At 39.0% G+C, this 16245-nt stretch overlaps 1 protein-coding gene across 1 annotated transcript; it reads right to left on the reverse strand.

The window, feature by feature from the left end:
- Positions 1-276: 276 nt before the first annotated feature.
- LOC111904460 (uncharacterized) lies at positions 277-2098 on the reverse strand. The gene is made up of 3 exons (XM_023900225.1): positions 988-2098; positions 851-924; positions 277-339 (listed from the first exon to the last, which is right to left on the reverse strand). Exons 1-3 carry the CDS (start codon positions 2096-2098, stop codon positions 277-279), a joined length of 1248 nt encoding a protein of 415 aa, XP_023755993.1.
- Between the last annotated feature and the right edge of the window lie 14147 nt (positions 2099-16245).

Raw genomic sequence — 16245 nt, forward strand, 5'->3', positions numbered from 1 at the left:
TTTTGTTGTTCAAAAATGACAACATAATTGAAGAATCTGCCTTCCTTATTTACACAAGGAGGGAGATTGTCGGGATATTTTGTTTTGTGTCAATAATGTTTTGTTCTAAAATAGCTGTAGTGGGTTGGTCCTATCCACCCGATCTTTAATGTTTGTAGGGTAGAGTATATATAGTGCATGCATGCACCATTGCACCGTATTAGGGTATCGATTGTATTTTTCCCTACTTGCCTTTACAATAGAAGTTCTTCATCGAGCTCTTTTAAGGCATTGTTTTTAATCATTCGACACAACTTTGATCTTTGCATTCATTGCTTGATTTACTTTTCTGTTTAGTATCTATTGATTAAATCGTAGTTAATCTAACATAAATATGATACAATTATGCAAAATTAGGGTTGCAAGAACTTCTCATACGCCTAGCATACGAGGCTGAGGCTTCACGATCCTTCCTCATCGGTATGCTAAGCGTGCACCATTTGTACGCCCATCGTGTTTCCCTTTGCACCAGTACACCCACGTACTCCCTTTGTATGCCCCACGTACTAGAGTTTCCTTTTAAACCCTAAAATACTCCGAAGGCCATAACTTCTTTATTATAAATCCGATACTAACGACACATATATCCATGAAAAGGTAATGAGAATATCTACGCTTTTATGAACTCATACTCATCATAAAATTTCTCAAACAAAAATCCAATATCCATAAAAATCCGTGCTTCCATTTTACCAAACCTATTAGCTCCGAAACCCAAACCGAACACCCGAATCATCTACATCACGACACCCACACCCAAATGGGTAACCATTCGGGACAGGGCCTTATAGGTACCATTAGGATGACTAACAAGAAGATCCAATTTAGATTCATCCACAGTGTAATGAAGAAGGGATTTAGAAGCAATCATATGTTGATTGGCTCCTGAATCAACAATCCACTTATGACAATTAACAGAATAACTAAAATCTTGAAACAAGCAAGTACCTTCCATATTAGCACTAGCAGATGCTTCCTCGTTATTTTGCTTATCATTGATAAATTGTAAAAACTTGATGTATTGATCCTTAGTAAGCTGATGAAACTCAGAATCTCTGATAGACTCGGATAAAAATGGAAGTCTTAGAACTCCCAGAAGAAGTGGTAGCAGAATTAACAAAATATTTTTGTTTAAGTTATTATGATTATTAGATTCACCTCTTGGCTTGAAATCCTTTGGATAGCCTAGTAACTTGTGACATTTTTCTATTAAATGACCTTTAATACCAAAATTCTTGCACTGAACAATTTGATTTTTATTCTTATTAGAATTATTTGAGTTAAATCTATTTTTAAACCTACTACTGAAGGCAGTAGATTGAGATTTACATGAAGGTTGAGAAGACTGAAGCGAAGACAAATAATTGTTTCTTTGAAGAGACTCCTCCTTAGACAACATTGAAAAAGTAGTTTTGACATTAGGTAATGGTTCCATGAGTAAAATATGGTTCTTGACTTGATTATAAGAATCAACAAGACCACTAAGAAACTGCATAATTTTCATGATATTAGAGTAATCTTTGAGTTTAATAGAATCCTCACACGTACATTCATTTAAACTAGTAAGACCATCAAATTCCTTCAATAGAGAATCAAGCTTATTAAAGTAATATGACAATGAAATTCCACTTTGTTTAAAAGAATTAATCTGTTGGTGAATATCGAAAACAACAGATCCTTTAGATTTGTTATAAGTTTCAAAAATATTTTTCCAGATATCCTTAGCTACATTCCAATAAGCATGACTATGATAAATGGAACCATAAATAGAAGATAGAAGCCAAGAACAAACAACAACATTAGTCCTATCCCATTTAGAATTTTTAATTTCATCAACATCATTCTTTTTTAAAGTTCCATCAACAAATCCTAGTTTATTTCTAGCCCTAAGAGATCTAGACATAGAACTCCTCCACAGCGTAAAGTTTTCATTACCGGATAATTTCGTTGTAACAATAGTTGTATCAACATTATCAGAAGGATGGACGTAGAGAGGATCGTCAAGGTTAGTTTGATCATCCTTTCCGCTTCCACCAGGAGTTTCATTAGGACCATCCATGAGAACAGATTAAGAACAAACAGCAACCAAGAATTGCAACTAACAGGCATACATAACAACAAAAATAGATAACATGCAAGAAAGGCACCAAAACAATTAGACACCTGTATTGACTTTAAGTCAAGATAGTCACCATATTTCTTAGGGCCCAGGACAATCAATACATAGTCAAAGAAAACCAATTAGCAACAGATATAGAGAAAAGAAAATAATAACTAGTGTACTTAAGACAATGAGGATCTCCCAATACAATATCAGAAAGAGATGAAAAGGAACAACAAACCCTCACCGAGCCGACGAGTAAACACGACGAAGAGTCGACTCTCATTGTCCGTTCCCTACTAGGGTTTATCGTTGATAAAATCCGACCCTACAGAGTTATTTCAGAAAAGGAGATTGATCTATTGAAACCCAGTCGACGAGATTATACCACACATTATATACACCACAAGCAGCAGTCGATCTCACTACAAGAACATAAAAGAACTCGCAGTACCAGGATCTTAACTAAAGAACTCGGATATCCGTTTCTATTAGGAAGAAAGAAGCGGAAACCCTAGGTTGAAATGAATAGCCAAAATATTGAAAGTTTATGTAACTACCTTAGAGATTTTAAAGAGAAACTCTAGATCGAATGTAAATTGTGACAAAATGATTGAAAACAAGCAAGGAGTTAGAAAAAACCTTTTTACAACGACGATCAGAGAGAAAAACCACCAACGAACGTCGTAGAAGAAGAATCATAGCCTAAAAGCTCTGATACCATGTGAAGAAAGTAAAAATACCAAAGACTCCCAACTTGAATAATTTATTCACTATAAACCAGTTCGATTATACATCAACATACAAGGGAAAAATCTCACTACATTCACACTCATGCTCATATGGTTACAAAAAACATAACTTTTTACAAGAACAACCTCAAAAATCTGTATAACCCTAATATGAACAAACCCTAATGAATGAGAGAGTTCTAACTAAGAGATGAAAAATGAGAGTGATCTAAAATGAGCTTGATTTACACAAATAAATACAAAGGGTAAACTAATCAGTAAATGCTCCATGGAGCAAGCCACAATCCACGATAAAACCCGACAACATACATAAGTTCACAATATATTTAGTAAAAAGAAGAAACATAATAAAGTTACCCAACATGAAGTAATGTTAAGTTTGACTATAAAAGTGTGATGCATTTCAACATAAACCTTCTTATTCAAATTTGTGAAAGTAGAAGACCTCACTAGTTCCATGAAATGAAGTAAAATTCATCAAAATTATAACCAAACTCCCTTCAATATTGAAATATTTCTTTGAATTCCCCACAATTATAAATCTCCCTTCAAGATAGAAAACCTATCAATATTAGTTATCCATAATATCATATTAACATTAATAAGGATAAAATTTCTCGAACAATTAGGCTCATAATCACTATCAATATCATCCAAATATTTCCTAATTTATTAAACTAAAAATACTTCAAAATAAAGCTACTAAAACCTTTTATTAATTTCTCTTTGAAGAATAATTTTAAAAAAATGGAGATAATCCAAAAGTTATTTTCCTCTTTATGATTTTTTTGTAACACCCAGTTTCCAAAACGGAAGGGTTTAGAGCATTAAGAAGTCAAATGCATAGTTTTTGGGTAAAACTAGGTTTCACAACGTGGCTATAGGGAGGTCACGATGTCACAAGTGAATAAATAAATAAAATCAAATCCAACTGATCCCATGACCTGAGACATAGGGTGTCACGACGTGAGAGTCGTTGCAGCCCAATCCCACAAAATTTTAGGATTCTCTCCATATTTAAGAAACTTATCTCATCACCTAGGGTAATTTCATTATAACAATAGTCGTAATAGCATTATCAGAAGGATGGACGTAGAGAGGATCATCAAAGTTTGTTTAATCATCCTTTCCACTTCCACCAGGATTTTCGTTAGGACCAACCATGAGAATAGATTAAGAACAAACAACAGCCAAGAATGGAAACTAACAGGCAGACATAACAACAAAAACATATAACGGGCAACAAAGGAATCAAAACAATTAGACACCTGTGTAGACTTGATCGAGAAAATACTAGAAGTCGGAGATATATCAAGGCTTTAGACAAGCTCGATGAAGAACTTCTTCTGTAAAAGCTACTTCTTTGTAAAAGATTTAGATAAGCTCGATGAAGAACTTCTTCTGTAAAAGCTACCATCATATTATTACCACAAGCTTCATCAAAAATTTAATATTCGTAAGACCACTTGATTTAGAAAATGCTAGAAGTCGGAGATATATCAAGGCTTTAGACGAGCTTGATGAAGAACTTCTTCTGTAAAAGCTACTTCTCTGTAAAAGATTTAGATGAGCTCGATGAAGAACTTATTTTGTAAAAGCTACCTTCATATTATTACCATAATCTTCAGAAAAAATCTTCAAATTTGAAAACTCGCAATCCAATTTCGAATGGCCATATCAAATTCTCCCCCTATTTATAATCAAAATCGTAATTATAAAACCTTCAAATGGTCATGAGAATGATGTTAAATGGATAAACAAATACTATGCACCCCCAAGAAAAAAGGATATAAACAATCATGTTTAAAATCCGAAATCCTAGGGTATTTTCTTCAGCCTACACTCCATTCAAACGAAACCCTACCCCATCCATGAGTTTTTTAGTTTTTGAAGGTGTTTTAGTGACTAGAAGAAGAAGAGATTATCTATAGGGCATAGATCGAGCTTTCAAGCTTCATTAGCATTTTCTAGCAACCTCTCTAGACCCTTGTGAGTATTTAAGCTTCATGCTTTGTGGATCCTTGTCTTTTGATCTAGAGTTTTATGCATTACGGTTCATGATTAGATGTGTTAGAGTGTTGGGACTCCATAAAGTTGGAAACTTTATTGTTCCTTAGAGTCCCTTGGTGACTATATGTGGTAAATCTGAAGTTTGGGTGATGTTTGTGTTCATAAATACCCTAATTTGAGCTCAAGTCTTGCATTGGACATGCCAGACCTTAAAACTTCGATTTTTATGGTTTTTAGGATATTAGGAAGTCTTATAGAGGCATAATGGATTTAGGAGTTTAATTCATCATGATGTCATTAGGACAGTTCTCACGAAGTGAGACTATGCCTTTCACGCCGTGAGGATCGAAGGCGCATGAATATTTTGTCTTTTAGTGGGTCACGACGTAACCAATAGATTGTCATGTTGTGAGGGACAGTTGACTTGTTGACTGTTGGCTGTTGATTTTTTTACGAGTTTGACTTTAAGTTAAACTTGAAGCATTTGGGTTTTTGATTAAGATTCTTCCATGTTTTGGTGCTAGAGTGCTCGAGGATGCAAGCCGCATAGAAAGAGGATCGTATTGCAGTGTTTCTGGATTCTTCGATTTAGTTGAGTTTTCCACACTATATCCTTGTGTAAAGAATGTTATTGCACTGCAGCGAGATGTTAGATATATTCATATCCTTGTGTGTTAGGATGCATCAGTAGTGTTATACTGGTTAGAGTACCAGTATGTTGGTTATCGTCTAGTGGAATTCATTCTGCAATGTAGGATAGCTTAGAACTCTTATTCTAGGCTTTTTTTTCCTACTCCTTGTTTGGTTGTAGCTCTATAGTAGGATCACTAGTTTGGGTGTCTGTCTCATCTTTGGTTACTTATGGCTATGCATTCCATGGAGATTTGTTGGTAGTAGAACAATGTGATGTAAGGGGTCCAATAGGCGGTAGCGAGCTGTATGATAGGTAGGTGCATGTATTTATGTGTCTACTTGATTTCTTGATTGTTTATATGTCGACATGGCAATTGGGTTGAGGCAACAGGCCAACAAAAACGAGGGAGTGGTTGGGTTGAGGCAACAAGTCAACAAACCCATTATACGTGTTGTATATATGGTTTTTTATGTGGGGTATTTCGGGGGAACTAAATAAGCTTTGTGCTTACCCACCTGTTATTGTTTTACAAGTATCGTCGATTATCGGTTGAAGGTCAAAGTGTGACTCTACACATTCATCATTAGAAATGTAAATTATGTGTTTACCATAATACACTGATTTTAAAACAATATACCTTGAATAAATGTTTTTTTTTAACTTGTATTCTAAAAATGAGTAGTTTTACCTGTAGCACTCGTCACTATTTAACTATTCTAAAAGGAATATACATGCTCAGAATAATTAAATTATTTAGAGAATATGAATCATTGGGGTTTTAAATAAATAAATACATATATTTATAAGATTGTTTCCATCTAATTATCAAGTAATTAATTGAATAAATAACTAAGTTTTATAAATGATAATAATGATAATAATAATAATAATAATAATAATAATAATAATTATTATTATTATTATTATTATTAATTGAATCATTATGGAATGAAAGGACTAAAAGTGCATTTCACGAAATCCATTTGTAACACCCGGATCCTGAGGTAATTCAAATTCAAATTTTTCGCATTTTAAGGTCTGGCACAACGTGAGGGAAGCACCACGACTTGGCAAATCAAGAATCATCGTGGGTGCATTTTAAGTCGTCAGGGCATGGCAGCTGACATGACAAAACCCTATTTCCAGGTTTTGCTCCATATTTAAAGGAATGCGGATGCTAGGGTTTGCTCACTCTCAGCCTCCACTACCCTTTTTAAGATCTAAGAAAACACTAATCACATCCTCCTTTGTTTAAGCCTTGTTTTGGTGTTTCTTGAAGCCATTAAAGGAAGAAAGAAGAAGAAGAAGTGATCTGAGATCCAGCAAGCAAGACCTCCTCCTTTGTGTTAGCGTTCTTACAGACCATTGTAAGTGTCCAATACTCGATTTTTATCATGATAGGTTGGCAGATCTTGTGTTTTGTCCCGTAATTTTCATGCTCTTGATTGTTGGAGTAGTGAGAGCCCATAAAGTGTGCAACTTTATGAATCTCCAGACCATTTAGAGTGTTTGGTATTTTGGATCGGGATTTTTAGTATGTTTTGGTAGCATGCATGGATTTTTGGTCAAAAACCCTCATTTTGACCTAATAAGAGCCCAAGACATGTATTGGATATGAATGTCTGGAAAGTAAGGATTTTTATGTTTTTTTAATGATGTTAAAAACATTTCTAGAAATGTTTAACTAGAAGTCTTCAAGATTAAGTGTTTATTCAATTAAGCGAAGTAGTGTTTTGCCCTTTTTAGACATAGGAATGAAACCATTACCTCTTGAAGAGTCTAAAGGGATAAGATTGGAAACTTTATCCACATAGACCATAGTATGGACTAGATCACAGCTTTGGAGCCCTTAGAATGGAAGATAGATGGCTAAACCTATTAAGTTGTTAGGAACCCAGTACACATGACATAGCCTACATCTCCATGGAGTTTAAAACTAGCTAAGACTCGTCTCCTTTTCATTTAGTAGCCATGGCGTGGCCAAGAATGGCCATGACATGTCCACCAGTTAGTGTGAATTTTGACTTTGACCATTGACCATTGACTTTGACCAAGTTTGACTTTAGGTCATTTGGAATATTTTTGAGTAGGAGATTGAAGCTTGGTCCATGGGTGTTATATAGGTGACCCGTAGACCGAGTGGTTGGGGAAACATTCAGTTATGTTATCTTTCTGTCATAAAGGTGAGTTTTATCACTGTACTCGTGGGTCAAAGGCACCAATGCCAGCAAACTAGGTTATGTATCATAGTATATGGGATGTGTACTATGCTATAGTGATTTCCAGATATGTATGTTTATTTGTTTAGTCATATGATTTATTTGTTACATATGTCAACATACTACGGTATGGGTTGAGGCTTTACTACTATGTATGTAAGACAAAAGACCAAGGCATTCTAGTTTGATCACTGATTGGTCCGAGGCAATCAAGTCTGATGATTGTGGACCTGGGGTAATCCAACCTGATGGTTGTGGACCCGAGGGTAATCCAGTCAAATGACTGTGGACCCAACATGTATGTTTGTATATGTTCTATTGTGTGGGGTATTTTGGGGGATCTCACTAATCTTTGGCTTATAGTTTAAGTGTTATCTTTCGGAAACTTCGGAGAATCAGGTCATGACGAAGGCGTTATTATACACATCCTTCAGTGATACGTAGTGGAGATTTTATGATACTCTGATTTTGGGATACTTGTATTTTGATATTTGGTTTTTATGACTAGTGTTTGATTAAACAATGGTTTTTACTTAAGTTGAAAAAAAATTGTGCTTTTTGGGATGTTACATGTTGGTATCAGAGCCCTGGTTTGAGCGAATTGGTTGAGCATTCATGTGAATCTAGAATGAAACTAAGGATATGTAAAAGTATTCAAAATTGTTTTTAAAATTGTTTTGAAAATTGTTTTCAAGGCTAACCAAAGAAGGATGATATGTGTACGATCAGTGGGAGCAAGAATGTATATCCCAAGATGCACACACTATTATTTTCATATGATGATTATCATAGAATTGCATTATAGTTGTAGTTTAGGGATATTTAGGAATTACATGATAGAATTGTCTGATGTATGATGCATGATAGCCTAGAATAACTTCTTTTATGTTAGATGGAATTAAATTCATTACTGTACTTGTTTATTGTGTGCATCATAGTTATATAAAATAAAGATTTTATATCCTAAGAATGTTTGATTTAGTCTTATTTTTTTTGTTCCTTATCTGGTTGTGGGCTTTGGGTAGAATCAAGTATTTGATTTTCTATATAATCCATCGTTATGTATGATTATCACGTACGAGTGATTACAGCGTTGGTGGAAGTTCCACGAGTAAGTGTGGTTGAAGAAGACTAGCTTAAGGAGTGATTAACTACTCTCGAGAGAGTGAGTATAGGATGCATGCATATCCTAGTTGTTGCGCTTTATGATCGGGTGGTTTTTGACGACCCATTGAGACAAATACGGGAATGTATGGAAGGTAGTATGGGCTCGAGTAACTCAAAGCATAGGACCGATACGCATAGCAAAGAAGTCACGAACCAAGAGGGTGTAGCCTTTCTATAATGATGGTAATAGTATGAATTGTGGCATTTCTGATATATTTTTGATTTAGTTTCATTAAGGGGTACACAAGAGGTTCTGGACCAGGAGTTGGCTTCCCGGAGAGGCCAGGATTGTTGGATGATCACATTCATAAGTTGATCGCCACTAAGGTGGTTGCTGCTGTACGAGGTGCGATCCAAAAGGTTTCTAGGTCTAGCAGTACCACAATGATTGAGTTGTTCGATGTGTGGTATGCTACTGTGTCTGAGGCTGCTATTGTTGCTGCTATGGCAGTTGTTTCTGCTATAGGGGTTCAAGGGAGAGGTTCATGCAAGTATCGAGACTTTAGCAACACAAAGCCCCTAGAGTTCGATGGGGTAAAGGACCCGATCATGTCCATGATATGGATTTCTGATGTGGAGGGATATTTCTTCACATGTTCCTGTCCGAAGGATTGGAAGTTTAGTTGTGCCATGAAACTTCTTCTTCTGGGCACGAAGGACTGATAGAACCAGGTGACCGGTTCCTATACTCCTAAGTAGAGGATTGTTTTTACCTGCGAGCATTTCTCAAAGATGTTTTGCAAAAAGTATGTTCCTTTGGTGAAGAGAGAGAGAGAGAGAGAGAGAGAGATGTTGGCCCTAGAGTATCTGTCATTGAGGCAGATGAGAGAGTCAGAGATGGAGATCACTAAGATGTTTACTAAGAGGGCTCTTTTCTGTCCTAATTATTATGCCTCGGAGCAGGCCCAGGTCGTACGATACTTGAGCATGCTCAAGACTGAGATTCGAAAGTTTGTGTCTACGTAACGATACAGTACCCTCTTCGACTTACAGGATGTCGTGCGGAGGGAGGAGATTGAGATTGAGACTCAGACAAGGGAGGAGAGACAGGCTCTAGTTTAGCCATAGCCCACCGCAAAGAGGTTCACGACAGTTGATTCCCGATCTGGGAGGACATAGGGGCCACACTTATCGCAAGTCCGACAAGGTTTATGAGGGTGTTTGTCCATCTTCTTCTAGGTGCCAAATATGTGGCAGGAAGGGCCATATTGCTAGGTATTGTTGCCATCAGGCCCATTAGTGAGCACCAGGATTTGCTACCATAGTGAGCAGGCTGGCCATGTGATGGCTAATTGTCCCTTGCTAGCCACCAGACCAGTACAGGCACTAGCCCCGACTACTTTGAGGATTATCGATGGACAACAGGAGAAAGCTGAGGCCCTAGAGGCCAAGGGTCGCGCCTTTCAACTGGTAGTAGAGGAGGCCATGGCGGTGCCAGACGTCGTTACTGCTATGTTTTCATTTATGATTCTGTCAATTTATTTTATTATATGCTTATGATTGTATTTCTAATAGGTACCATCTTAGTGAACTCCCTGCCTTCTTTTGTGCTTTTTACTAGGGTGTGATTCGGTCCTTTGTATCTTAATCCTTTGGTATGATTTTTGATATGTCTCTAGGAGAGTTGGAGTGCTCATTACGAGTTTCCATCGCCAACGAGAACGGGGTTTCCGCATCGAGTGTTTTTTGGGATTGTACCTTGGAGATTTTTGAGGTGTCCTACCCGATCGATTTAGTCCTTATCCCTATGGGGGATGTATCTTTGATAGTAGGATTGGATTGGCTGAGCAGGTTTGGTGCCATGACAGATTGCGAGGGGCGGTGAGTAGTGGTTTTAACCTCTAGTCGGGGAGAACTGACTATTTATAGCGAGGTGACCAAGGTTGGATAAGCCTTTTATTCTGCTGCCAGGGCTCAACGGTGTCTATTGCATGGGTTTATGGTTTATCTCACATATTTGTTTGACACTCGGGTAGAGAAGGGGTGTCAGTTTTGGATGTGCCTGTGGTCGGGGAGTTTCCAGATGTGTTTCCGGAGGAATTATCCGTTATGCCTCCCGCATGGCAAGTGGAGTTTAGTATTGATCTGATCCCTGGCACAGCACCGATTACTAAGGCACATTGATTAGCACCACCAGATATGCAGGAATTGTCCTCTCGGCTTTAGGAGCTATTGGGCAAGCATTTTATCAGACCGAGCAATTCACCCAGGGCACCGATTTTGTTTTTAAAGAAGAGGATGGTTCACGTCAGAGGTGCATTGATTACGAGGAGCTGAAAAAGTTGACGGTGAATAACTGTTTCCCACTTCATCAGATTGATGACCCCTTTGATTAGCTGGAAGGTGCATCTTGGTTCTCCAAGTTCGATTTAGCGTAAGGGTATCATAGATGAGAGTTAGAGGGGAGAATATGGAGAAGACATCATTCCAAACTCGTTATGGTCATTACGAGTTCGTGGTTATTAGTCGTAATACTTGTACTTAATATATTTTTGTCATAGTCTCTTTGTATAGGGTTCTATGTTTAACATCTCATTCTGTTTATTGATTTTCTCTCTGCCTCTTTTGGCATTCGAGAGTTATTTCTCTCTTGGTATCAGAGCGCCTGATCCGATCTTCTTCCTTTTCTCTCTAAAACTCTTCTCCTCCATGGCCAGATCATCTTCTTCGGATTATCTCCTCTCAGTGAAAACTATTCTCCACCTAATCTCCAATCACATCACAACCTCCAATTACCTCATTTGGAGGAATCAACTACTGTCGTTTCTCCTATATCGGAATCTCCTGTCTCTCGTTCATGGCTCCTTCACTAAGCCTCCGTCCATGATTGTCAAGAAAGGGATCTCTGTTCCAAATCCTGAATTAGCAGAGTGGCAATATGCTGATCAAAGGGCAATTATACTTCTCCAAGCTTCTCTCTCTCTCAAGAGGCTTTTTCAGAAATTATTTGTCGGTCTACCACTAAGGAAATTTGGGATGCCTAGAAGCCGCCTATAACACCTCCCTTGTCGAACGAGTTGAAAACCTTCGAGATTAACTCCGCAAGGTATCAAAAGGCTCTTTCTTTGTTACCGATTTTGGGCAAAAATTTTGCACTATTTGTGACCAGTTGTCAGCCACTGGACAGCCTGTTGTCAATTCTGATAAAGTCCATTGGTTTTTGTGTGGTCTTGGTGCTTCGTTTGAGACATTCTCCACCGCCATCTGGGCAACTCATACTACTATGACGTTTTGCGGCCTTCTTGCTTAGGCTGAGGGTCACAAATTATTTATCTAATCCATCCATAGGTCTGTCACTCCTCCGGTGGCGTTCACTGCTCATTCGACCGAATCTTAGCCAAATTAGGGTCGCGGTGGTTGGAATTTTCATGGGGGTCGGGGCTGTGGACATCGACCCCTCCACTTCCAGCTTTTTCGCTCTAATTGCCACTTTGCTAATGAGTGTCTACAACTTGTCTGGTATGCTTCGCCTACTCTTGGGTCTCCTTCCCCTGGATCGAACAGTGATCTTGCTCGGTCCTTTCCTTCCCACTGCCATGTGACTTCATCTGGTCCGGATTGGTATGTCGATTCCAGTGTGACCAATCATATGTCTTCCACCACTACATCACTTACAAATCTGGCTTCCTTCCCCAGAAATGACAAGGTTTTCTTTGGAAATGGTATTTCTCTTCACATTTCTCATACATGGCCCGCTTCCTTCATATGAGGTATCCATCTTCGGGATGTGTTAGTCTTTCCGCAACTTACTAAAAACCTCTTATCTATTAGCAAATTAACCCATGATAATTTTCTGGATGTTTTATTTTCTCACCCACATTTTTACATTCAGGATCGAAAGGAGAAACGGGTTCTAACTCAGGCGCGGCGTAATCAAGGTCTTTATTTGCTTTCCACCGGTCCTCAAGCCCTTTTTGCGTCCACCAAAGCTAAGTTTAAAGATTCCTTTGATTTATGGCATGCTCGTTTAGGGCATGTCTTTTATGACACTATTTTACTTTTAAATAAACAGAGCAAGTTTTTGGTTTCTTTCCTTTTACCTAACCCATCCATATGTTCTTCTTGTCAAATGGCGAAGGCACATCGGTTACCCTTTATAAACAATGATAAACGTGTTATGAATGTTTTGGATCTTATTCATTGTGATCTTTGGGGGTCCATCCCCTGTATGTTTTGTAGATTCTTATCGCTATTATGTATAATTTGTGGATGATTTTTCTCGCTTTACGTGGTTTTACCCACTGAAAACTAAGTCCGGTTTTGTTGATGTATTGGATATGTTTCTCAAATATGTACAAACTCAATTTAATGCCCAAGATGAAGATTTTTCAAAGTGATGGTGGCACAGAGTTTCTAAATTGCAAAGTTGGGTCGATACTTGATATTAATGGCACGTGCCATCACATATCATGTCCCTATACCTCTGCCAAAAATGGTCGTGTGGAGTGCAAGCAGCGACATATTGTCGAGACTGGTCTCATAATGATGTTTCATGGCCATGTTTCTCCTGATTATTAGGTTTATGTGTTTAGCTCAGCGGTGTATATCATAAATTGTCTCCCATCATTTGTCTTACAAAATAAGTATACATTTGAGTTTCTCTACAACACACCGCCCACATATACTCATTTACACCCTTTTGGGTGTTGGGTTTACCCATATTTACGGGATTATGTGGATCACACACTATGCCCTCGTAGCCTTCCCTGCATTTTCCACCGTTATTGCTCACAAAATAAAAGGATTTTTAGAGATTTTTTGTTCTACATCTTGCATTTAGATAACCAGACATGCTATGTTTTATGAACAATGTTTTCCGCTCCTTGATGACTCCAAGGCTTCTCCAGCACATCTGCTTGCTCTCACACAATTTTCCGATGCCATGCTACCGACTTCGGTCTTGCCGACACCTGCCTTTGACCTGATGCCATCTCCATAGCCATGCAATATTTGTGTTGATCATGTCCAATCTTCCGCTACCACTAAGCTTGATCCCACCAACGATACCACGAGCACTTCCTCCGACTCTAGTCACACTGTCTCTGATAAAAGTGATGCCCTGAAAGATACAGTTGGTGCTCCTCCCGACTCTGCTAATCTTTTTCACATCCTCCACGGACAGAATCACCTACTCAGGCTTCCCCTGTTCTGTCGTATGGTTCTCCGGTTCCTCTAGCGATCCCTACTCACCTAATGATTACTAGATCCAAGGTCGGTAATTTCGAACCATATCATCGAACAGATATGGCTAGCTCCATCTCTCATGGACGTTTTTCAAAGCTTCACACTTCTGCAGATCCAAAAGGCTACAAAGTCGCTTCTCGATGTCCTCATTGGGTCCAAGCCATGGAACGTGAGTTGGATGCTCTCCGAAAAAACAACACCTTTACGTTGGTCCCTCGACCTTCCAATCATAATGTTTTCAGCTGCAAATGGGTATTCCGAACGAAATATCTCATCAATGGCTCAGTTTATCATCATAAACCCTGTCTTGTTGCTCAAGGGTTCAACTAAATTCCGGGGTTGGACTACTCCCATATGTTGAGCGTTGTGGTCAAGGATTGAATGTACGTGTTGTTTTATCTTTGTCTGTGGGAAACACCTGGGATCTCCACTAGTTAGATGCCAACAATGTGTTTCTTAATGGGTCCTTAAGTGAGCTTGTAACAGCCCAAAATCTCAAGTATTGTTAAATTGCATTTTGGGGTGTTTTAAAGGGGAGACTCGGCGAGTTGGAGCCAGACTCGCCGAGTAGGGTCGCAGATTTGGTCGCGGGTTCGCGACTGGACTCGACGAGTCCATGTATGGACTCGGCGAGTCGACGCTGTTCAGTGGAAAAACCCTAGCCGTTCAGTTGGGAAGTATATAAGGGATCTTATGCCTCCATTGTTCGCCTTTTGGCCGACTGAGAAGGGTCCTAAATCGGTTGTGGGCATCCAGAACAAGGATTGAAGATCATTGGTGATTTGAGGAAGTTATTGTTCAAGAAGGAGAAGGTTTTGGCTAATGGGACAGCAAGGGAATCACGTTTTGAGGCTTGGGGACACTGAGAGTGCATGATTCAGGTAATCTTTCGGATTATTTCCTGTTATGTGAATGTGTGCATGGATTTAGGGTTTGTGAAACCCATTTGGAGTCTAGATGGATTGTTATGTTGTTATACAAAAGTTTATACCCTGGTAATAGGATGATTAGAGGTCCAGAAGTCCCATGAGTGTGTTTTTCGGGAATATATGTATCTCAGGAAGCAGTTGGATCGACTGCATGGCGTGGACTCGCCGAGTCGGATGATCAGACTCGGCGAGTAGCTTGAAGATTCACTGGGACTCGCCGAGTTGTTCTTCAGACTCGGCGAGTGGAGTCGGGGTGGCCCCGCGATTCTTCCAGGAGTGACTCGTCGAGTCAAAGAGGATACTCGACGAGTAGAAGGGGAATCTTAGAGGATTGAAGGACGACCAGACTCGCCGAGTCGTCAGGGAACTCGCCGAGTCTCGTCGAGCTGACCATGGACTGTTGACCAGAGTTGACTGGTGTGATTTCTTAGGGTCAGTTAACGTGGAAGATAGAAGTATTAAATAAGGGATATATGATGTTACAGGGAGCTTGCAGCTCGGAGGATCAAGTGCAAGGGATTTTAGGAGTTGCTATCTTCTAGTGACCGCGAGGTGAGTCTTCTCACTATACCTCACCCGGAAGGGTTTGATTGTGTGACCGGAAGGTCAAGTATGTTGTGTGTTATGTTTATATGCTATGAATGGAAAGTTAGTTGCTACGCGTGATATACATGCTTATATATGGGCCGGAAGGCAAGGTGTTATGTGACAGGAAGGTCAGGTATGATATATGATATATGTGCTTTATGTGTTAGAGTATTTGTATTATGTGTTATATGTGTATGGGCCGGAAGGCAATTATCTTGTGGACCGAAGGGTCCGGGCCGGAAGGCAATGTTATGTGGATCGAAAGATCCGGGCCGGAAGGCAATGTTATGTGGATCGAAAGATCCGGGCCGGAAGGCAATGTTATGTGGATCGAAAGATCCGGGCCGGAAGGCAAAGTTATGTGGACCGAAAGGTCCGGGCCGGAAGGCGTATGTGCGTAAGGTATATTGGGGAACTCACTAAGCTTCGTGCTTACGTTGTTTATGTTATGTTGTTTCAGGTTCTTACAGTAGCGCGGGATGGCAACGGTTCGATTGTACACACCGAAGAAAGAGTTGTGTTTTGGAGGATCCTGGTCTTCTTTTATAACGGAAATGAAACTACGTTTTGTAATTTGAACGTGAATGAGATTTTAAACAAGTGTTTTTAATATTAAATTGAT

This window comes from Lactuca sativa, chromosome 4 (genome assembly GCF_002870075.4).
Source record: "Lactuca sativa cultivar Salinas chromosome 4, Lsat_Salinas_v11, whole genome shotgun sequence".
Classification (NCBI taxonomy): domain Eukaryota; kingdom Viridiplantae; phylum Streptophyta; class Magnoliopsida; order Asterales; family Asteraceae; genus Lactuca; species Lactuca sativa.